The sequence below is a fragment of the Gigantopelta aegis genome, chromosome 1 (assembly GCF_016097555.1).
Source record: "Gigantopelta aegis isolate Gae_Host chromosome 1, Gae_host_genome, whole genome shotgun sequence".
In the NCBI taxonomy this organism is placed as follows: Eukaryota; Metazoa; Mollusca; class Gastropoda; order Neomphalida; family Peltospiridae; genus Gigantopelta; species Gigantopelta aegis.
Genome location: NC_054699.1, coordinates 6925333 through 6949697, shown reverse-complemented (window position 1 = coordinate 6949697; position 24365 = coordinate 6925333). Strand labels below are relative to the sequence as shown.

The 24365-nt window shown below is 31.7% G+C and overlaps 1 protein-coding gene across 15 annotated transcripts in view; it reads left to right on the top strand.

The window, feature by feature from the left end:
- The first annotated feature begins 511 nt into the window (after nucleotides 1–511).
- The window catches only part of LOC121369984 (cytoplasmic dynein 1 intermediate chain 2-like), a 42505-nt gene continuing 18651 nt past the window's right edge, over nucleotides 512–24365 (top strand). For 2 of the 15 annotated variants that reach the window (XM_041495081.1, XM_041495070.1), the window contains exons 1-8: nucleotides 512–703; nucleotides 1234–1266; nucleotides 5977–6061; nucleotides 6492–6594; nucleotides 8091–8212; nucleotides 9564–9587; nucleotides 13870–13893; nucleotides 17791–17823. In XM_041495081.1, coding sequence (XP_041351015.1) covers nucleotides 605–703; nucleotides 1234–1266; nucleotides 5977–6061; nucleotides 6492–6594; nucleotides 8091–8212; nucleotides 9564–9587; nucleotides 13870–13893; nucleotides 17791–17823 — 523 coding nt within the window. In that variant the 5' untranslated portion in view covers nucleotides 512–604. The remainder of the gene's footprint in view (nucleotides 704–1233; nucleotides 1267–5976; nucleotides 6062–6491; nucleotides 6595–8090; nucleotides 8213–9563; nucleotides 9588–13869; nucleotides 13894–17790; nucleotides 17824–24365) is intronic. The other 13 variants (XM_041495109.1, XM_041495076.1, XM_041495129.1 and 10 more) reach the window with 7 other exon arrangements.

Genomic DNA, 24365 nt, shown 5'->3' with positions numbered 1-24365 from the left:
TAACTTTTATTATAGATGGTTAAAATGTCAAATATATCTCAAGATTTCCTTTCAGCTTCATTTTGATTAATGGGAATAAAATAAGTCATGAGGCATGATGAGGCGATTACAGACGGTGTGGTATCACAATAATGGTTTGTTTATTTATTTATTTATTTACTAGTGTTCCCATTGAATGACGTATAAAATATTATTATTGCCACATTCAAAAATGAATGACATTGTCAGATCTTCAAAGTTGGCGATCTTCTTATGTTTCCTTTGGTGGGGGTTTTTTGTTGTGTTTTTTTCATATCTTTTTTTTAAATTTGTTTGATTTGTTTGATTAGTATTTTGTTGTTCTCATTTTTGTTGTGGTGTGGGTGTGGGTGTGGGTGTGGGTATGGGTGTGGGGTTTTGTAGTTTTTAATTAATTAGTGGGGGGTTTTAATTAATTAATTAATTTTTAATTCGTTTCCTTTATAAATTCCAAATGTTTAACTATTTCACTTGACGGATCAATCCAACTTTTCACAAAACTGGCAGACTTCCGGTTGTGGAAATTTGCAATGGATGACGTCCAAAGGCTCATTTCATTTTGATTTCTGCACAAATTGAAGTCAGCATGGCGGACAGAAAGGTTGAATTGGAGAGGAAGAAGGCTCGCCTGGAGCAAATGAGAAAAGAGCGGCAGGAAAAAGAACGACAGAAGAAGACGCGAGAGGTTGGCCTACTTCCTCAGTTTGAGTTGGCTTGTTAGGTGTTTATAATAATTTATGAGTCATGCATTACAACTGTTGTCTCGGCTAAGCTACATATGTAGGAATTAAAATCAATATGTGGATTATTGCAAAGACTTGCCAGTGTTTGCAATAACATACAAACTTGATCACACAGATGAGTGATGTCTTGATAAAACATATTTGCAATGCTAAAAATTAAAATAACATCATTCAATTGACAATCATCCAGGAATTATCGAAAATGTTGTATTAATTATCATTATGTGATAATGATGATCAGTATAATAATTAGCCTATATTCATGATCAGTTTGGAGTAAAAATAGTTCTAAAATAGTTATTCTTTTGTTTTTTAATACTTAAAAAAACATGGTCAGAAAGATACACTAATAAATACAGTACAAGTTTACAAATAGTTGACCTTCAGCCAAGTTCAGGTAGCCTACAAAGTCTTGGGGAATCATGCAAAATATATAGGAGTTCATTATTTTTATTTATGTTTCTAATTTCAGAAGGCTAGTTCTGTTGAAGTGACTCAGCAAAAGGTTTATTACTGATTTTAATTAAAATTTCTTTCCCTCAACCACTCAGAGTTCTTTGCAGCATTGTTACAATTGTTGATGCATATGTACATTTTATGGAAATGATTTTGTTTTGGCCATTTTCAGACCTTTGATATATTTTTTCAATAGTTAATAACTTCAAAATTTACAGTGTTTTGCATTATTACAAAGTTATTACTATTTTTAAATTTATTAATGTAAAATAAAACAAAATATTTTTAGGTCTGAATCCTACATGTACACATTTTTAGCAAACTACACTGCATGAATTTGTACATACATTGTTCACATCTGTATTTGCTTTGAAGAACACTGACTGAGTTTGCGATTTTTTGGAGTGGATACCCACAGTTTACCTTCAGATTTGATCCTATCCTAATTATAACAAGAACTTTTATTGCTGTGAGTCACAGTGTAACTACATGTGTGATATATTTACACGTATTTACATACACGTACACATAAACAGACATTTATACTTTGACAGGGCTCATTCTGGCACTCGCCAAATTCGTCAGTTGCTAATTTTGAAAGCAGTTGGTGAATTTTATTTTAATTTGGCAAAATAATTTCAAGTAATAATTGACAATTAAAAAACCCCAAATTGTTGATTTCTGCAATTTTTTAAGTTTAATAGACAATTTGTCGAAGTGTTTTGCTCACCCAGAGCTAGCCCTGATTGAGGCCAGAATGTCAGAAGAAGGAGGTGTACATTTAGATATGTACAGTAATATAGTACTTACTAGCTTGATGAAACTAGTGTCTATCATCCACAGGTGCAATTATGTAAATGATGCATACATGTATAAGAGTCAAAATTATGAATTTTGTTTTTTAATAATAATTGTTTTATAAATAAAATTAAAATTGATATCATGATTTAATCTTCTTTTTTTTCCCCTTTTAATTTTTCTTTACATATAATTTATGTTTACATCCCACATGACCGCATATGATGGAGTCTTTTTCTCTCATTCATTCTGTAAATAAACCATTATTTTACACAAACAGACAATGATGGCAGAACAAGTAACTTTTTTTTTTTACCATTTTGTCATAAATAAATATACTATCATATTTGTCGTGTTTGTTTCATGTGTTAAATAAAATTTAACACTACAAATTACCAGGATAGCTTTTAAAATGAAGGTTTTAATAACAAAATATTAATTTAAAACTCTGCTGAATGACCTCATGTTAAACGCAAGCACATGATATCCCATGTAAGATAGAAATTTCTTTCATGGGATAACTCTGTTCCATATACCTGAGGATGAGAGAATATTGGTTCCATAGAATTCTAGTTTACATACATATGTACATGTAAAACTAGAACATGAACTAAAATGCTTCTGGGACCCATGCAGCTAATTGTGAAACATAGTGTATGTGACGTGTGTACTTGTGTAGACAACATTGTACACGGTACATTGTGTTCATCAGTTTGTATTGCATCATAATACAGGTTGCATTTTTAGATAGCAAGCTTATATTTCTTAGTCTATTCGCTGTATGTAGACATATCTTAAATTTGGTAATGTTATAATGTACACCCAAGTGTAAACATTTTATCATCATGGAGGAGCTTTACCGATGACACTTTTGTGCTGTCGGTGATGCTACCTATCTATGGAAATTTATATCTCAATGACAGCATGTCTCATCGTTAAGTTCGAGGTATGTACATGTACTTGACAGAATTACCAAATGTTCTTTAGATTGCATCAAAGTCAATTGGGTAATAAATACTTGTGCCCCAAATAATCAAGCCCAAATTAAGTACAAAGCAGCTGCCCTCAAACTAGTTCACCTCAAAAGCACTGAAATGTTAAGTTTAATTAGATTAAAATAACCTGAAATGCATTTTTGAATACTGACAACTCTCCAGCAGCTGTTAATGACAGTACTGAAGTAAAAAAAACTGCCCTTCCTTTGCTCAGAAAAGACAGAATTCCACGTTGTGCCCAAATTAGTGAGATCAAAACCGTTGCATCCTATAGCCAGTGATTAATATATCAATTCAATTTATTTTATACTGGATCATAGCCATTTAAAAAGTTAATACATGTAGTTTTTATTTTATGTTGCATTTTCAGTATATATTTTTCTGGTTATGGGGCCTATAGCTGTACCTAGATGATTCAGATTTTGCTATTATTATTTAGAGTTTGATGTGTGTGTGTGTATACAAGAAACATAATAACCATTGAAGACGCCCTTTACTGCTTTGCTGCATTGCTAGGATGCCTACGTATAATGCAGAATTAGACTTTACAAGTAACTGCATCAGTTTTGTTAGAGTTGTGTGTACAAAACATTTAAACTTTAATATTAAAGTTACAGACACATATCTTTAAAGGGACATTCCTGAGTTTGCTATACTGTAAGATGTTTCCTACTAATAAAATATTTCTACGATTAAACTTACATATTAAAAATATGTTCTTGTTTAGAATATCAGTGTGTGTATTCAGTGTGTTTCTTGTCATCTTAATATTTGAATTTAGTCCAAACTGGATTTTGTCTTCAAATAATTTCGTACATACAATTTTTTTTTTTAACCTAGTACAAATATTAGAACGATCAGAAACACATTCAATATACAGCCACTAATATTTTATGCAGAAAAATATATTTGATATGTAATTACAATCATTAAAAAGTCTGTTAGTCGATAACATCTTACAAATTCCAGCAAACTCAGGAGTGTCCCATTAACTGAAGTTAATATATACATGTATTAAAGACTTACATACTAAGTGCATCGGGGCTAGCTCTGGCATTCGGCAATTGTGAATGTCAAAAACAATTGGCGAATTTTATTTTAATTTGGCAAATTAATTTCATATAATAATTGATATTTTGTTACAAAATAACTGGAGTTTTGCCATTTTTAAAGTTTAATAGATAATTTGGCGAAATTTTCTACTCACCCAGAGTTAGCTGTGTGCATTATTGCAAGGTGTTGTACAGTTATATATATATATACATAATTATAATAATATGTATTATTTGGTAATTTAAATAGCAAATACATACATGTATAATATATTTGATTGATGAAGACCATGTACGTATACTTTGTAGTTCATGTTTGTATTTATCTAGCGATGACAAACTTTTTGCAAGGTGTTTGTTATACATACATGTATGTATGCTAGGATTTAGAACTTGTATGTAATTTAAGTGTTTCAGTCATCAAAATAAATTGATAATACACAGGGCACTAGCCAAAGCTTCTATGAGGATTAGTGACTTTCTCAAACATTTGTCAAACACTGATTTAATTAAACAAAAGTCAACACCAAATACTCTTTGATCCATTGTCTTTTACTCTTTAATATACATTTATAATCAAGTGAGAACAGTGATATGAACAACACAGAATTTAGTGTCTGTAAGAGCTTTCAGTATTAAAAGTAAGCATAAAAATATTGTGGTATTCATACAACAAAATGGAATAGACATATTACTGTGGTAGAGCACTTGTCTGAGGTGCACCTTGTTCGCAGGGTCGATCAACCTCAATAGATTGAGTTTTACAACCCATTCTGAGTGGTGCCTCAATACTGATACCTCAAAGACTGGTAACCAGCCTCGGTGGCGTCGTGATTAGGCCATCAGTCTACAGGCTGGTAGGTACTGTGTTCGGATCCCAGTCGAGGCATGGGATTTTTAATCCAGATACCGACTCCAAACCCTGAGTGAGTGCTCCGCAAGGCTCAATGGGTAGGTGTAAACCACTTGCACCGACCAGTGATCCATAACTGGTTCAACAAAGGCCATGGTTTGTGCTATCCTGCCTGTGGGAAGTGCAAATAAAAAATCCCTTGCTGCTAATCGGAAAGAGTAGCCCATGTAGTGGCGACTGCGGGTTTCCTCTCAAAATCTGTGTGGTCCTTAACCATGTCTGACGCCATATAACCGTAAATAAAATGTGTTGAGTGCGTCGTTAAATAAAATATTTCGTTCTTTCTTTCAAAGACTGGTATGTACTATCCTATCTAGAGATGGAAAAGTTCATTTAAAATATCTCTTGCTGCCTTATCATTGGGAGTAGCCTATGTGGCAACGACTGGTGTAAAATAGTGTATTAATTGTTAATGATGATAATGATTTATCATCCATTAAAGGCTTTTGTAGGAGATATATCCCTGGCACTATTATTTACGGTATTCTCCTATGAGATATTGCTTCTTATAATCTTGTTTAGTCAAATTTTAATCACACAGCATTATTTTGTTACGTCACTGTGTATGTTTTAGCGCTAAACCTATCATTAGCGACGTCACGCCACTGTTCTAGTTAACGAGTAATGCAAGCCTCAGATTTCCTACTTTTATCAACTAGTGCTGATAAATTATGATATCACAAGATATATATATGTATGTACACGTGTGTGTGTGTGTGTGTATATATATATATATATATATATATATATATATATATATATACATTGTAGCACTACATGTAATGCTATATAATTACGCCAATTGATGTATTTTTGGTGCTGTTGTGTCATTAAAGATCAATTTTTTTCTAGAATCTAATCTGTGCCATATAATTACATGCAATTGACTTGTAATGTAATGTAATTATGTGTAATTGTCAAGTATCTGTACTCTGTAATGCAATGCAGTTTACATGTATTTGATATGCAGTGAAATATAATTATCTCTTTGATAACTTCAGACTGAAGAACCGAAGGTGAAGCCACCTGTTGACCTGCGGACAGAGACTGAGGAATTACTTAAGGATTTAGGCATTCCTCCTTCAGGTACATTATTAATTAATCCTTGTTACATACATGTATATTTGGCCTAAATACATTCATTCTATTTGTATTTGCTTCAATACAACATCAGGCGATTGATTGGTTATCTGATGATCTGGTAGGTAACGAAGGTAACAATGTAACAACTGCCATCATTGCATATTCTTTATATTTTTGGGGGTTACATGTAATATCGATCACCCTGATTCGTCCTTACTGCAAATGGCATGTAAATCCTGTTATTTGATTTTGTTTCTCAAATCTTATTGTCAAAGGTATTACTCACCACTGCTAACATTTTGGCTACTAGAGCCAACCTTAGGTCATAAAACAAAGATGACCCATTTCATCAGCAAAATTAGTCTGAATAGCTATAATTTAAAATGTGCTGCAGTGTCGTTAGACTAACATTCCTTTCCTTTCTGTCTTTCAGTGGAGACGCTGAGCCCGGAAACGAACAGTAGTTCGAGTAGTCAGCTGAGTGCAAGCGTTGCCAGCGGTGATGGTGATGTGGCTCATGTCGTTACAAAGCCCAGGTTGGAACACACACAGTTAACTACAGCCCATCTCTGTCGTCACTAAATGGGGGTTTTGTCAGTAATTTCAGTTTGGCATGACCAAAAAAGTGTTTTTGAAAGAACAGAATTCTGAACATTTCTTACTCCCAAGTACAGTCTATAACATAATTATTTGTATCTGCCTATTCCAATCTAAACTACAAAATACTTTTACTTGGAAACAGAAATTTTTACAATCAAGAAAATGTTATGTTCAAAATGATTTAGCAGTTTATAGTTGCAAGCAAATACTTTGACAATTTCTGACAAATCATATTCTCTGTCTGTCTTCTCTGTCTGTCTGTCTGTCTGTCTGTCTGTCTAACAAAAGACAAAGATAATTGCTGATAAGTTTTTACTGCCGTGTATGAAACGTTGTACAACATGGAAAGAGAAATGTCCGAAGGTATTGAAATGAGCAATAGTCCATGAAAAAGGTGCACCTGTGATATGCAAATGAGCCACATCACTAGAGGGGGTCCAGAGTGAAATTCACAGTCAGTAGCGAGTGTGTCCACCTTGAGTATTGATACAGCCTGGCACCGTTGTCATTGAGGCCACTTAACGCTGGAGAAAGTTCCTGGGAATGCCATTTCTCAGATGCATGGTTCGGATCCATGTGTCTTGGCGAGGGGTTGTTATGGTTGGTCGGCCGCTACGGGGACAGTCCCTGACCTGGTTGTTTTTTTGATATCGTTGCCATAAGTGCCACATGGTGTTTCTGTGGACGTTGAATTGATGTGTGATATCACGCTGCAAGGTCCAGATTCAAGCATCTCTATGACTGGTCATCTGTCATTTTCACTGAGGCGTGACTTGTCAAAATTCCATCAAACAGTTCACTAATGGTGTTTTTCTTACTTCTGGACTTCTGAAGGCTGCACAGAGTGGCAATGATTTGCGACTGAATGTCTGGCCTTTTATGGTGAACACTGGACAGGATTTCTCCCGAATATTCCATGTTTCTTGCACAAAGCATGCAATCGCTGCCACAACTTTTTGGTTGCATTTCTTCGAACTGTTTCATGCACATTTTCTCTAGTTTACATCGATAAATCCATTCACAAATTTATTACTCCAAACAGTCCAATGTCGCAATAACTTTTGCCTTTTAGTATAATTGTAAGATGTAGGTAGAGACCTTAATATAGATATTTCATGCACATTTTCTCTGGTTTACATCGATAAATCCATTCACAAATTTATTACTCCAAACAGTCCAATGTCGCAATAACTTTTGCCTTTTAGTATAATTGTAAGATGTAGGTAGAGACCTTAATATAGATATCGCCTGTTGGTCAATTTCCAACGTTAATTCAAACACCAATAATTATTGTTGAAAAAGGTAAAGAGAAGAAAAAATGTTAGGAGATTTGGACCTGGTAGGAGACCTGTATTGCTTTAACAGTACTCTCAGAATACTTGTTTTTAATTGGTGTGACATAGTGGTGTATATTTTCTTGATTGTTTTGTAGTTCTCGTCGGAAAGTGAAGCTAAGTTTCTGTCGAGTGAGTGAAACCACAATTCCGCCGCGTGAGAATGTTGTGTATAGCAAGGAAACGCAGACCGTAACCTCGGAGCCGCTGGACAAGGATGGTAAGCAGGGGATGGGGGTGTGGTAATGGAGTTGAATCACTTTAAAATCATAGTGGCCAGATGTGTCAGATAAAGCAATTTTGTTTTTGGACTTTAATAAATTTAAGTAGCCTTCATATTACTGCATTTAAAGGAGGAACTTACTAAAAACACCAAATGGAATTGTCAGATAACATTTTCTTTTTTCGGTACAATTTAAATTTTTTTTAACTAATGCCTGCCTGATGGACAATTTTTATGAAATTCTCAGTTGAACTTAGTGAAGAGGCAACTCTTAATTTTTAACCCGGAGATAATTTTATGGATTTCCAATGGGCAACTCAGTTTTTCAATTTACTTTCGGAATAGCAAATAAAATTGACCACTAGTAAGTCAGTTCAAGTCATTTTAATGTTTACATGTTATTTACGAGAACTCAGCCTTGAGATGTATTCTTGTTAATTAACCCATGGGTTGTGTACCATACCAGTATTACACAGCTAGGATATCTGAAGGCTGGTGAATATGCAGCTTAGTTTGAGAAAGATGTATTTATATAATAGATCCTTGCTGTTAATTGGAAGGAGCAGCTTATGTGCTTTCGTCAGATTCCATCCAAATCGGCTCTTAATATTTTAATGTGTTCTTCATATTTTAAATATTTTTGCTGTAGAATCAAATTCTACTTAATATATGTTTGTAATGGCAGTTTTAGTCATGATGTTTTGTTGATTTGTGTTATTACTAATCTAATCCTTGTATTGTTCAGTGGTCACCCTAAATAGGCTCTTTTTTCTGAGTTCATTGTAATTCAATCTGAGATTTTTATTTATTTTTTAAATACTTATGACGATTTTAGAAAGTTATTGTAAAACAGTATAAAAAAACATATAAAATTAACATTCAGTTAATTTAGAAACAAGCAGGGTTAAGCCTCTACTAACATTAAAAATATTTGAAAAAACCCTCTAAATATAGGTTTAGAACCAAATGTAATAACACTAAATACAGTTAATGTGTTGTATAAACATCTACATGTATATTAACAGTATTTGTCTAATATCTTTATTTTTAAAAATAATACATTAATAACTAAGCATGATATATTTTAACCATGTATAAGTTTAATTTAATTAATATTTTATTGTTGTCTATATTAATAAAATAATACGCAATTACATTTTTCTTTTTCCTTCCTTTATCTTTTAAAATCTTGTTCTCTGGGCATGCATAACTTCTATAATATTTTTTATTTACATATAGCAACAAGCACATAAGAACCAAATATTATCATAATATGCATTGATCATCTTTGTTTGTACCACATTTATTAATTCGACTACTTGTAACCTTGAAATCTGTTGGCTACCAGGACATAGAGTGAAATCCCACAGCAGTGAGTTATTTAACCGTGACACAGAATGATGCCATCGGTGGCTAGTCTTGTAAATAGTAGTAGATACTACATGGATTTTGCCGAGTTGTTACCAGTTACATTGATTAAAGACGTGGTTTTCGGTACCTGAACACAGCTTTTATGAGAGGGTTAGTCTGTAGATGTTTATCTGCTAATAATTCAAGTGTTTATTTCTGAAATTTGACTTGATGCCCATGAAACTGACATTGGAAAATTTAAACATTGATTTGTATCACATTGGGACTTGACTATTTTAAAATACTAAAAATGTGTTAGAGAAATACTTAATTCTATTTAGCAGGTGCATTGAAATATATCAATAATGTATTTAAATACACACATATACCTGTCTTTAAAAAATCGAAAAGTTGAAAATTAAAAGCAACCTACAGGTAGCCTTTGTGGAATGGAGCCAGATATTGGAGTTGAGCAACATACATTAAAACCCCCTGTAATTATGGCTTTTTCTTTTGTACAAGAAGAAAATGCATTAAAAGTTAAAATCTGGGACAAAAACCAAACATGTTAAGACAGTTTTTGTGATTTTTCTTGGGTTAATCAACTGACAGTATTTTTGTTGTTTTGGTGATTTTAATATATATTTAATCTATAGCATGGTGCTTTTGATGGGCAAAGGTAAATTTTGTTTTAATATTTTTGGCTTAAAAATATTGACAAAATACTTTGAGATGTACAAATGTACATGTATTTCCAAAATATCTTGTTGATGTACCAGTCTTTGAAATTATTACGTCCTTAGTACCATTCAGTATTACTGTTATTAGTGTCAAAATATTCAATCAACTGTAAAAATGAAAACTCGGCAAACCTGTAGTAAAGCATGCACACACATTTTAACTTTTACTGTCATGTTGGAGAGATTATCAAAACAGTCTGTTGTTTAAATTAAATAAAAAATATGATTAAATTACAATTCATTTGTAATACCTTTTTTATTCAGTATTAAACTTGTTATAGATCTGTATATACAATGTCATCTAGTTAACATAATTTATACAAATGTATTTTATTTGTCAAATATTTACCTTGATGTGTGTGCCAGTTTGAAGACAGGAATTTTATCTTGATTGACTGTTTTGAAAGTCTGTCCACTGCATTATGTATCCGTCCATTCATGGCACCATTCTGTGAGTCTGTGTGACAGGTATATACTGTAGTGTTTGATATATCTTGTATTGCATAGAGGCTGCTCATACGTACACTGTTTTTTTTGTCCGAGATTTCACAAGTTCGCTTTTTTAAGTGTGTCGTGTATGTGTATAATTTTTGTCTCATCTCACCATTACAAAGTAAGAAGGTGAAATATAGTTACTTTTCTGACGGGTGCAGCGGTTGTGACCGTGTCAACATTGCCTTAAAGTTTCATGTTCAGACCAATTTCTCAAACTATAAGTCTTGTGTCAATCAAACTTGGTTTATAGTTTAACCTATGGATATTCATCACAGTGCATTAAAAGTTTGTTATGGTAGGCAAGACATTTACTTCCATTAAGTTTATGTGTGTATATATATATATATAACATTTTTAATGCAGGTTTTTTATTTTGTTGTGTATATATTTAATTTTATAAAGATTTTTGTGTTGTGTGTGTTTAATTATAATCTTATAAACTTTTGTTAAGACAGTGTATATGCACGTTGTGTTGACTTTTATTCTTTGGGTTATTTTTTTTAATACTTTGAAAAAATATTAATTTAAGAAAGAAAGTATTTACGCATTTATGTCTATATATTTGTTTGCATTACACCGGCCTCTCCATTTGCAAATAGCAGGGGAACCATCCTTTGTTTTCCGGATAATAATTCCAGGCTATAAGTTCTAAATGATAACAGTTCCACACATCTAAAAACAACGTACACATCATAACAAATAATAAAACAAAATGTTGAAAGGCAAGTTTACCACTTTTCATCATTGAGCGACTGTGGGGAAAGTTTGAGCAGCTGTCTCATGTCTAGTATAAAAACAAAGTACAGACACAGCAGAGGTCGTGAAGTCTTCTCTCCCCCCACCCCCACCCCGCCTGGGAACAATTCACTTTCTTTGAGGCTTATTTTATTTTTTTATTTTTTTTTATTTTTTAATCATTTGTGTTCACCAGTACCATGTACCTGTATGTCATTATTCTTGGTCCATAGCATCTGTCTGGGTTGTATTACTGATGTTTTTGAGATTGTTCTTGGGAGTTTTCAAAGGTCTGATTTATACAATGTTGTGTACATTAAGAATTCATATAACCTCACTACCCCCACCCCCACCCCCACTGGTACATTGATGTACACACTGGCGGAATTTCACCCATTTAAACAGCTTTTGAGTACTAATTTAATTTTTGTAAACATACATTTATAAATATATTTAAACTGATGCAACAGAACATTAATACTAAACACCTAATGTATATTGTGTAATAAACTTCTGATATTTTTATTTTAATTACTGTTTTATATATTGCTGTTATATGTTGGGTTTTTTTTTTTTTTTAACATTATTAGGCGATAAAGTAAGGAAATATGTATTATCATACTGCATTTTAACAAGTCGATGTTATTTTTATTTTATTACTATACATGTACATGTGTACATATGATATGCATGCATTTTTGCTAATAGACAAACATATTTGACCTGGTTTCTGCATATTTATGTGTGTGAGAGACGGAGAGTAAGAGAGTGTGTGTTTGTGTTAATTTGAATAATTGCAGCTTATCTGTCAAGCATCAGTTTTGTTATTGCAGTACAGTGCTGTCCAGTCTGTCGTCGCACCTAAGCATTCAAGGACCATTTTCTATGTGAAATACTTAATAAAATGTGTCTCTCACCAATGAATCGGTGAATAATCTGAAATACACTACAAATTGTTTTATGTCTGTAGTAAATAAACATTTTAAAATGGTGCATAAATATAGGCACCCCCTTGTATCTGAAACGATTTGCATGTCCGGTGATTCGGCGCAGTAGATGTGGATCGTTGACCCCGCTATTTATAGACCGCCCATAAGCTTTGTAGCCCATAAACACTACACTATTGTCCCAAGATCATTTTAGTACTTTTTTGTTTTGTCTTGTTAAAAATATTACTATGAAAATGAACGATCACACATGACCCATCTCATGATCAGTTTCGGAATCGTTTTCTTGAGTGGCACAGTACTGCAGATGCATACATATTCATTTTCATGCATGGCTAAGGTGCCTACATGGATGTTTTTTCTCGGGTAGATTGTGCACACACATGGATCTTATTTTACTTTTATTTTTTGTAACAATGTGACAATTGTGAACTGGAATGACTGTCGATTAAGGTGTAAAAATTTCGTTTTGTCTGTGTTTTCCTTTTCAGTTTAACTAAAAATAACCGAAACAAATAATGATACCGTTTACTATAATGTTAAAAATGCGAGAAATGTGTTTTTAGATTGGTTTTAACATTCTTAATATCAATAAGGCTGACCTACTTAGTGTTTATATACACAAAAACAGGTGAATAATTTATTTTGAAATTATGATATAATTATTGATAATTCTATAAAAAAAATTAATTGCACCTTTAACAATAAATATGTTGATACTTGATTACTTACTGAAAAAGGAAATGGACTTTATTTTGTTAAAAAACACAGACTACATGACAACTTCCTAAGCATACGGTTGTATTACAGTTACTGTGGTGCTATTAATATGTGGTTACAAGTAGACAGGAAAAGAGTACACTGCAGTTTTGTTTGTTACATGTAGATACTGACAATTGAACATATTAAACAGTTTTAGAGTTTTATTAAATTTAATTAAAATGTTTGTTTTTTTAAATCATACATTTATTAGTATTAAATTATTCTTTCATTTTAAATAAATTCAACATTAAATTATTTTGTAAAGTTGACAAACAGTGAGATTATTAATTTAAAATGTTTTAACAGAGAGAAAAGTTTACATGTATGATAGAAATTCAATTTCCCTTACTCCTATGAAATTAAATAGTTGTAAAATTGTTAATTGTACTACTACTGAAATTATCATAATATTTATTTGTTATTTTTCTATAAAATATAAAATTTATATTCGGTGAGTGACAACTTAAACAGTGAGTCTCTGTTTGGATGATTCAGATGATAATTATTTTTTGAGGTGTCGAGCATAATATGTGACAAATTTAAATTGAGGTACAGGTTTGAATTTTATATGCTGTATGTTTGTGGTTTGTTTAATCATTTATCCCTGTTTGTTTATGCACACAAGGGCGTGGGCCATGGGATTATTACGGTAAGTTGTGTTCTGGAGGTTTTCATCTGCATCACAGTCTGCTTTATTTCAAATACCTATTGACTGGTTACGGTATTGTAATTCATTACCCATCTAATAATCATCTCCAAATTAAGTGATCATTCCAAAATTTATTATTATTATTAATTTTTAAAACTGTTCTCATTTTCTTGTCTAACATTTTAAAATTTAATGTCTTTTCAGTGATGTCATTTTTAAATTAATGTCTTGTCTCAAATAGATAAATGATGTAAAATAAACATAAAAATATAAAATAAATAAACAAATAAGTAAACATTTTAAAATAAAGACAACCTCACATTCTTCTTTATGTGGTTCTTAAGAAATACACGTAATTACATTTATTGTTGGACATAATTTAATTGTAGAAATTATAAAATCTGTCATTTGACAGTTAAAGAGTTATACAGTTAAATTAATCCTCGGCTTCATGTGTACGGTACATTATTTTTCCACATTTTTAAAAGTGTTTGGCTACAAATCGATTAAAAAAAGCTGATTACTTTAATTGAAACACTTTAGATTTTTTTTAAGTTCAGCTAATTGGTATGGCATGTTTAAATATTTATTATAAATTTTAAGATCTAAATTTATATTATGTATGCCTTAATGTATTTCATACATCGTACATTTCACAGTTTTACAAATATCTTTGTTGTGCCAAAACATTAAACATTAAAATTGAAAGAATCATCTGTAGTGATATCTGAACTGTTGAATTCTACATACTGTTGAATTATTGGGTATTGGTTTATAATGATATATACATGTATTGTAGGCCTTACGTGTACCTGAAATAATAGGCTTCTGAATTAACAAGACATATTTTTGGGAATTTTATAATTTTTTCAGCATTACGATAAAAAAACATTCTGTTCGTACATGTATGGCATATTGGTTTTTGTTATACAGTATTGAAATAAATGCACCTTCCATTGTATAATGAGTTCCAATAAATTGTAAGACAAACAGATAATAATTTATATGTACTATTATTTAACTACATGTGTATTAACAAAATATAGATTTATACATGTAAATAGTATATATACAACATGTATATGCAGTGTAAATTTCATAATCAAACTTTAATTATCACATTACTATTATTAGGATTAACTAAAGGAGAAACTTAGCAAGAACTCTTAAGTATTAATGTGGATTATGTTCATGTAATTTTAATGTTTTGAATCATAAACATACCATAATTAGCTTTTTGTCCTTAAACTTTGAGAATACGCTGTTCTAATGTATTTAGTATGATATATGTATTTTGAACTTATCCGTATCAGTATTTAAAGAAGAAAATGAGTGTAAAATATCAGTGACATGATTTAGTACACGGCTATTGTTGGTGTTTGAGTATTCCTTGTGCTCATATTGTCCTTTTGTATTTTTATTTTATGCATGGATTTGGTTTCCTTTAAAGTATTTGCTTCTTAATTTTTGTTTTATTATTTCTCTCTGTGGGGGAATAGGAGATTATGTATGTGTTTTGTTTTATTGTGGGTTTGTTTTATTGTGATGTCTCAGATGAGTGGTAATAACTTTATGTGGCACTTTTTTCCCATTTCTTTTTTTAATAAAAATGCCACAAACATTTAAGTTTTAACATTTAAAACATTTTTTTTTTTTTTTTTTTTTTTTTTTTGGACATTACAAACAAGGATGATAATGAGATGAATGGTGAAGCCACAGTATTTCCATTTCGGTATGGGACTACTTGACAGGTCTGTGCTCCACGCTTGCTGTCAGTTGAGCTATCTCAGTATCACCCGAGTCCAGGGTACACGGAACCTGCAGTGCATGCCCGGGTAATCATCCCCCATGTGAGGTCATACACTCGGGAGACACGCCCATAATCGCACCCGTGAAGTGGGTGAAACTCTGGTGTATATGGCCTTACACCTACCCATTGAACCTAGTGGTGCACTCACTCTGGGTTGGAGCTGGTACTGGCATGAAAAATCCCCCATTGCCTCAGGTGGGAAACGGACCGAGTACCTACTAGCCAGAAGTGATGACAAAACCGCTACACCACCGAGGCTGGTTTATTATGTGGCACTTTAGTGGATCAGTATAGTGTGAAAGTGTCACTAGTCCAAAAAAAAAAATCAATGAGACTTAATGGCATATATTTTCTTTATTAATGCTGGGCTGGTATTAACATCTTTTGGACGTGGTCAGCATGCAGCTCAGTGGCTAGATCACTCACCTGAGGTGCTTATCTTGTAGGATCAAACTTTGTGGACATTTTGGTCTCGCCTTCAGTGTGTCTGCCAGAAAGAAATGTTTGGGTATGGTGCTATTGGCTATGGAATTGTATGGGGGACCTCCCCTAGAATGAAAATGGGTTAGGTTTACTGTTAGGGTTAATAAAATCATACAGTGATGATAAGAGTCATTAATTTTGTCAAAAGGTTAACTGAAAAAAAAAAGAATCTAAAATTTTTCCATTAAGTCTTTGGTCATTGAAACTTGATTGATGGTTGCACCTATAAATATACATTACAGTGCACCAAATTTTTTTATGATAAGCAAGACGTATTTATGATAAGCAAGATATTTAACTTATTACCTTGTTATGTCTGTTAATTATTGTTTGAGAGGAGACATCATTTTGTGTGTGTGTGTGAGAGAGAGAGACAGACAAACATTGATATATATGTGAGAGAGACGAAGACAGAGAGAGAGAGAGAGAGAGAGATTAATTAATTAATCAGGGCTCACACTGAAAAGAATTTTGTTTTAACAAGGTTTTTTTAATATATATTCTGTGAAAATATTAAGAAGTGACTAATTTCATCAAACTTAGCCGAATATAAATGTTGTAGCCACTTTGTATAAACATTTGTGACGCCCAATAGCCGATATGTGTATTTTTGTGCTGGGATGTCGTTAAACATTAATTCATTTGTTTGGCATTGGGCAGCGTGAACCCTGATTAGTGTTGTGTTTTGTTCCGTTTGCTGCTTTTGTCCATTAGTTTGCACTGCATGTTATATGAATCTGTATGACTGATGATTCAGACACGAGCAATCTCTATGCATTGCTGTCGAAACCAGCCAATCATAAATAGATTTACTTTATTCATGCATTGCCGTCAAAAACAGCCAATCATAAATACATTTACTTTATTCATGCATTGCCGTCAAAAACAGCCAATCATAAATTGGTTTACTGTATTCATGCATTGCCGTCAAAAACAGCCAGTCATAAATTGGTTTACTGTATTCTTGCATTGCTGTCAAAACCAGCCAATCATAAATTGGTTCATTGTAATCATATATTAGTTGGTGCACATAAAAAATAATATTTTCAAAATTATGATTCTAAGTCCTGTCTTATCAATTTAATTATTTTAATATTGCTTGAAAAGTACTAGTGTTTATCAAAAGCGTTTTTAAATCAGCAGAGATTATTTTCAGATACATAATTCTATGGTAAATCCTAATTCTATGGTAAAACGTTACGGCAGTTGAACTATAAAATGTTCTTTTAAAAGTTGTTTGATGTTAAGATTAATAGGTAACACAGTTCTGCTTATTAGTAGGATACGACACATTACTATGTAACTGTCCATTTCATTATGAAAACCAAATCGTTATGTTTAACAATATTATTATGTATTACAATGAATACTATTAATACATTCAAGTTATTGTCAGCAAAAATAATTATTTTAATTAATTTAGTTTTGTATTTTTAGGAAGGGTGAAAAAACTTAAACAGTCTTTTATTAATTTTGAGATTCTGTTTAATTTGAATTTTTTATTTTATTTTATTTTTTTGGCAGGCATGTTTGTGTTGATTGCGTTTCTGTAATTACTAAGGAGGTTGGGATTTTTTTACGGTTATTTAACAATGTCTTTATAGATTCTACATCTGAGTCGAGCAGTCCCAAACAGGGTATGTGTTTGAGTCATGCTAGCAATACATCTGTATATATATAGTCACGTGTTACTTTTTTTTCTTTTTTTTTCATACAGATATTACTGCAGTTCTAAGGTGGTTTTCTCCATAAATTCCTCAAGGTACATTCTTTATTACCTAATCCAAAACTGGTGATAGTAAATTGCTGTCTTGGTTATCCACGATTCATTATATTTTTTGAATGGTGCAACTGTCCCAAAGATTTGTGGTAGCCTTCCAAAGCAGATTTTATAAAGGAAAATACTGCACAAAACAGATAAACATTACATGATCTAAAACAAGTACAGCTTTATGCATTGTCACTCATTGCTAGCTTTACTAGCAGGTAAGTTTGATGACTTTAGACTAGAAAAAAAAAGTATACCAGCATTTAGTAACACTTATTTTGGCAGAACCATGTTTGAAGTTGTGCATGTTAGTAATTAAATTTGATAATATTGTGTAATTTATTATCAAACCTTTCCCCCACCCCCCCCCCCCCCCCCCCCAAAAAAAATAAAAACACGACACACAACCCTCCCCCTCCCCAAAATGTACAACTCCCCTCCCAACTCCAACAACATTGCAGGGTTTTATTTCTAAAATTCGACTTGACACCCATGGCTTTGACTTTGGGAATTTTAGCATTGTTTTACAAATATTTGGGAATTTTCAGTTTCATTTAAAAAACATCTTACTAAGCCTTGTTAGAATCGAAGAGACTAATACTATACATATACTTGTATTTATTCAAATTAATATCTAGTGTTATGTATTGTTTTCAAAATATGCCTTTATATAGTAATAAAAAGATAATATTTACATTGATTGGAAATTTTTTACTCCAAAATTGGGAATAAAAAACAACTTAGCTTTTGAGGAATGGTGGAAAATGGTGCCGATTATCGGAGTCTATAAACATAGGTAATAAATCCCTGCGTTAGCTCCAACGTTTAGTGTTATCTAATTATTTTTCTTCACTATTTTGTTTGCAAGTTGCTATGATAGTCTGCCACATATGTTATGGACAGTTTTTTCACTAATGAGATACGTAATGAATGATGGATATAAACCTTGATCTGCTGTGGCAATTCTGGACTAACAGTACGATATATGAATGCAATGTCTAAATAGAGATTATTATACAAGCTTGTGTGTCATACTGACTTTACAAAACGAGTGTTAGGATTATTGTATTACACTCGTTTCGTAAAATCAGTATGATTCACACATGAGTGTAATAATTTCTTTATTATCCACATTATCCAAAATATTATTTTCACGAATAACAAGCTAGGACAATGTCAAAACGTTTAAAACGTAACTAAAAACAGACGAAACGACGTCATTTCCAGAAATGATGTCATTTTGATAAGCATTTACACTGAGGAAGCCATGTTAAGTTATGACGTCTCTTCAGAAAATTACGTCATTCGCTGTGCACGTGAAATCATTATGACACATGTGAGTCATACTGGTTATATTTCTCTGAACTTCTTGAACCATATGGATAATAAAGTAGATTATTGTAACTGACATGAAGTAAAACCTTATTGTTAAATTTCTATAGGATGTTCTCCGACTTATCAGTTGGTTAAGTTGGTCACTGTGCCATTACCTATTCTAACTGTCACAGTATAATGACAATCCGCAAGTTCAACCGGCAATTGTTCTGTAATGTTTGCAAACTAATTTGGCTGTTTCTCGAAGTGGTAATTCGGTTTACTATTTAGCATAAAAACATGTCTAGTGAACGTTGGTGACAAGCGGTTGACTGAACTTATCCAATATCTTACGGCAATGACCTGTGTATTGCTATACATTTGTAAACTATTTTTCTTGTTCCCGAAATGAGAATTTGGTTTACAGAGACAGACCCTAGTTTTTTAAACACTTACGGCATATTTTTCACCTTGACCCTAGTTTTAGTCCGTAAATATGGACACTATAAGTTTGGTTAATTTACAAACCTGTATCAAATTTGGATACAACAAAGTGAAACAAGAGTGTGTGACGTTGAAATACCCTTAAAAATATATTAAAACGTGACTCCATAATTGTTACTTCGCAGATACACATGCATTTTTAAAAATATGAAAAATGCATATTTTTCTGTTAGAAACACCAGGATGACCAGAAACACTTCGGTTGTACGGAAATGGACAATCTAAAGACTAAAATATAAGTTACAATTGATTTCACTGATTATAAACGTGAAAAATGTGCTGTAGTGTTTAATAAATAGGGTATGTCCCTTTAATGTGTAGGTTAAAATTCAGTCTAGCATATTCTCTATTTAAAACACACATTTGGAAATTATACCTTGGCCATCATAATAACAAAAATCAAATTCATACATGTACTCAAAATGTCTTCTCCAAATATCTTTTCAAAACCTTAGTTTTTCTGCTATTGTAAAGCGCTGTGTTCATATTATGTTACCTGTATCCAGATGGTTTTTATGAAGGAAAACCTGACAATATATTCCTGAGAACTGCATTTGTATTTGCATGCAGTTTTTGGTTCAGTTTACATGAAAGTTGTTTTTCATTTTAGTTTATATTTTTTGTTGCCATCAGAGCTGTTAGTGATCAAAATAGATTATAATTATGTGTGAAAAGGTGGGGTGACTTGTAAGTTAAAATGTGAAGTAGTAAAATTAAGACTTCTTACAAATTAAACATTAATACATTTTAATTCTACATGTAGGTTTATTGTGAAAGCTTTTTAATATGGGAAAATATATATATGTATTTTTTATGATTGCTGCAGTGTTTTAAAATAGGCAAATTAGTATTATTATACTTTATTACATAACACAAGAACACATTGTCATCATACAAGAATGTTCATATTATTTAACCACAACTAAATGTTAATTTATATTTTTGGTTTACTTGAGAAAATAATTATTTCAGTTGCATGTAATTAGTAATTAAAAATGATAATTGATAAATAAGATCCTCATAAAAATAAATAAACATGCGTGTTGTCTAAAGCTACCAAAAAATTGTTTCACTATCAAACTAACTACATCAAAATTAAGCAAATGAAAATAAATAAAAAAATTCTTTTTAACTCAGAACACATTTACAGGTAACTAATTTTTTCTTCTCAATTACTTATTTCAGTGAATTAATTTATATGTCAGATGATTTTCCTATTTTTAATAAGTGCTAATTTATGATAATTTATGATAATTGAATCAATTTGGTGTAATCAGGCTCCCCTCGTTACGGTCATCACTCACCTCGCTTCGTCTTCACCGATCTAGAGTGGGACGATGAATTTGACGAAGGTAACATTTAACTGTTGATAGTTGTCAAGAATATATCTTCTGTTGTTTCTCCGTCTCTTGCTAGTTACACGTCTGACGTATGCATTTTTATTTTTTATTTTATTTTTTAATTTTTTTAAGTAGGAAATATGCCACCTTTTAATTGCAAGTTTTGCACCAAGTCTGATGATGTACTTCCTCATTTTGCTCTGTTTTTTTATATTTTTTTATAGCGATTGCTGTTGTCTGAGCCATCATAATCAGCTTAAGTGAATGAAAGCTATTTGTATAATTGTGCATGATGTTTGTTGTTCCATGTTATTGTGAAGATTGTCTCATTTTATGACTGTTCGTTAAGATGTTGATCTTTTCATACCTACAGGTGTTGTTGTTTTTGTTGTTTGTTTTCTTTTCTTTTTTTCAGTATGCACATGTACCTGTACTGTTATAGTATAAAATAATAAGTAAACATATCCAGATGTAATACATTTTTATCTTGTTTTTTGTTTATTAATTTTCTTCATTTCTAATAAAAAAATTCATATCTGGTTTATTAGTTTTGTAATGTTTTTATATTACATTAATTTTGTATTACTAAAATAATGCCAAATTACAAGTACCAAAATGAGGAATAGTAAATGTAAATTACTGCTGAAAAATCAAATACATGAAAAGTAAATTTTATAAAATCGAAAACAACAACAAATAATAATTTAAAAAACCCCATAAAATAAATATATGAAATAAACTAATTTTACAGAATAATTTAATAATAAATAAAATACGTTAAAAACTATTAACATTATGTTAATTACTAATTATTATATTGGGTTATCTCCCTTTAAATATTTGTTGATTTTCAAACTACATTAGCAAACCTGTTTTATTATTCTGTGTGTCTACATTGTATGTACGTCACATAGCTAATAGGCTGATTCCAGGCATTGAAATAAGCTTGTGTCTAATAACCAATGTACATGTACAGTTTACCACAAAATACAGGCCATATGTTACAGCACATGTATTAAGTTTACAATCCCATTGTTATTACTAAAACATGATGTTACATCCCTTAGCAGATACACGTATACTTTGTTATTCATTCAATTCACTGTTGTCATTGTCGTGATACTTGTATGTACATGTATATCATATATTTGATATTACACAATTGATCAAAATAGAGTGGATTTAGCATTTGTTTAATTAGATTTTGTGGAGAATGACAAAGTTCCAGTCTCAACTTTCTAGACATGTAATATCCTGACTAAGCATTCTCGACTTATTTTGATGCCTGTGACTGGTATGTGTTGTCCTGTTTCTGGAAATGTGCACAATAAAAAGCTTTAGTAGCAACAAGCTTTTATAAATTTATCAAATACTATATAGTAGAATATGCATGTATGTTACTTAATAGATATGTTTGACAATAACTTGTATGTTGTATGTTATAGTAATGTGTGATGTTGGTTGATTAGCCAGTATTGGTAGGCTTGTATTAAACATTCTATGTTTATTAGTATGTGGAAGGTGCATTTATTTAATACAGTACACAATCCAAGTTAAATAGAACTATAAAGTTATATTTTAATAAATACATGTATATATATAGCTTTTTCTTATTCATTAAAAAGAACTTTGTCTTCTGTTTATGAATTGGCTGTGCGTGTTAAAAATGTTATATATGTCAGGTTTTTTTATATAATATATGTTTGTATAAAAAATTATCATTTAATATCCAGACAATGCTGGTGTATCAAAGGCTGTGGTGTTTGCTGTCTTGTCTAAGGGAAAGTGCATTTAAAAGATGCCTTACTGCTAATCGAAAAATGTTGCAGGTTTACGATGAAGACTCCATCACAATTACTCTAAAATCCTTTTTTATTGCATTTTTCTCATCTAAAATAAATTCTAAGTGAAAATCCGGCCCTATGTATTTGCCTGCAGGGTCCTGCCGACAGTTGTTGATGCTGGTCTTATGCTTTTAAAACTAAGTTTCAAGTCTCTAATATTGTCAAAGTCCCATGGAAATGCATACAAATTTAATTGCATGTGTGTGGTGTCATTAAATAGTTTGGTCTAGACACTCAAATTAAAAGTTTTATAACCATTGGCCCTGGTCAGGTTGAATTGGCAATTCAATATATAATTCTGGCCAAAATTGTTGTTTTCATACATCCTATTGACGACCATATAAAAATGTGATACTACAAATGCACTTTGAAACTTTTTGTAGAGAAAAGGAAGGCTATTGCATCCATAAAATTCTAGGAAGAATCCTGCATGAGCAATGCATTTGCCAAGTTTAGAATTTGGATTTACATTTTAATATGATTTGTGTCTATTTTGAATTTAGTTTAGGTAAATAAAAATTTAAAAAAATTGTATCTGCACTTATTAATTGCTTGTATATGTTTGTCAGTGTTTCTGCCAGAAAGAAATTTTTAAGTGTGGTGCTATAGAATTGGATGCAACTACAGTCAAGAGGTGGATTGGGGGGCTTCCCCCCCAGAAAGAAAATCGGTTACGGTGAAGAAAATAATACAGTAATGATTGAAGAAATTAATTTTGTCAAATGGTTAACTAAAAAGCCCCACCAAATTTGTGTATGGCACCATACTTGTTTTACCCTCTGGCATAAACCCTGCATGTGTATTTAGTGTTTAAATTGTTTGTACTAATAAATAAATAAATAAATAAATAAAAATAATTATCATAATAAAAAATCTTACACTAGTTACATGTATAAAAACTACAGGTACAAAGTAAATTTAATGTGTTTTCAAGATGTCTTATACAGCCAGTTCTTTACTGTAAAGGGTAGTCAAAGCATTGACCATATTCAAATACAGGTTCATAATCTTACCTCGGAATGAAGGCTACATTGATTGCTTTTACATGTAGCAGTAGAAGATCTCCGGGTGACCTGTAGTTGGTATAAAGGGTACTTGATTAGACAATATAGCTTCCATATGTATCCCATTGCATGCTATATCACAACCCCTGCAATTGCCCATGGCAATTGGTAAAGACGTGCAGTTGTTCATGCTTCACAGCATATTATTTTTACAGTGGATTATTATATTACAATTTGTTTCCGCAGCATGCTTCTTTTGCTGTGGACATTTTCTTAATTGCAGTGGTTGTATCAGTCATAATACATGAACCATAAAGCTTTGTTTTCAGATCGGACAAGAACTGATTCACTAATTTGAAGGCACTGGCCATATTTATTAACATTATGCAGTGTAAAATGCATGTA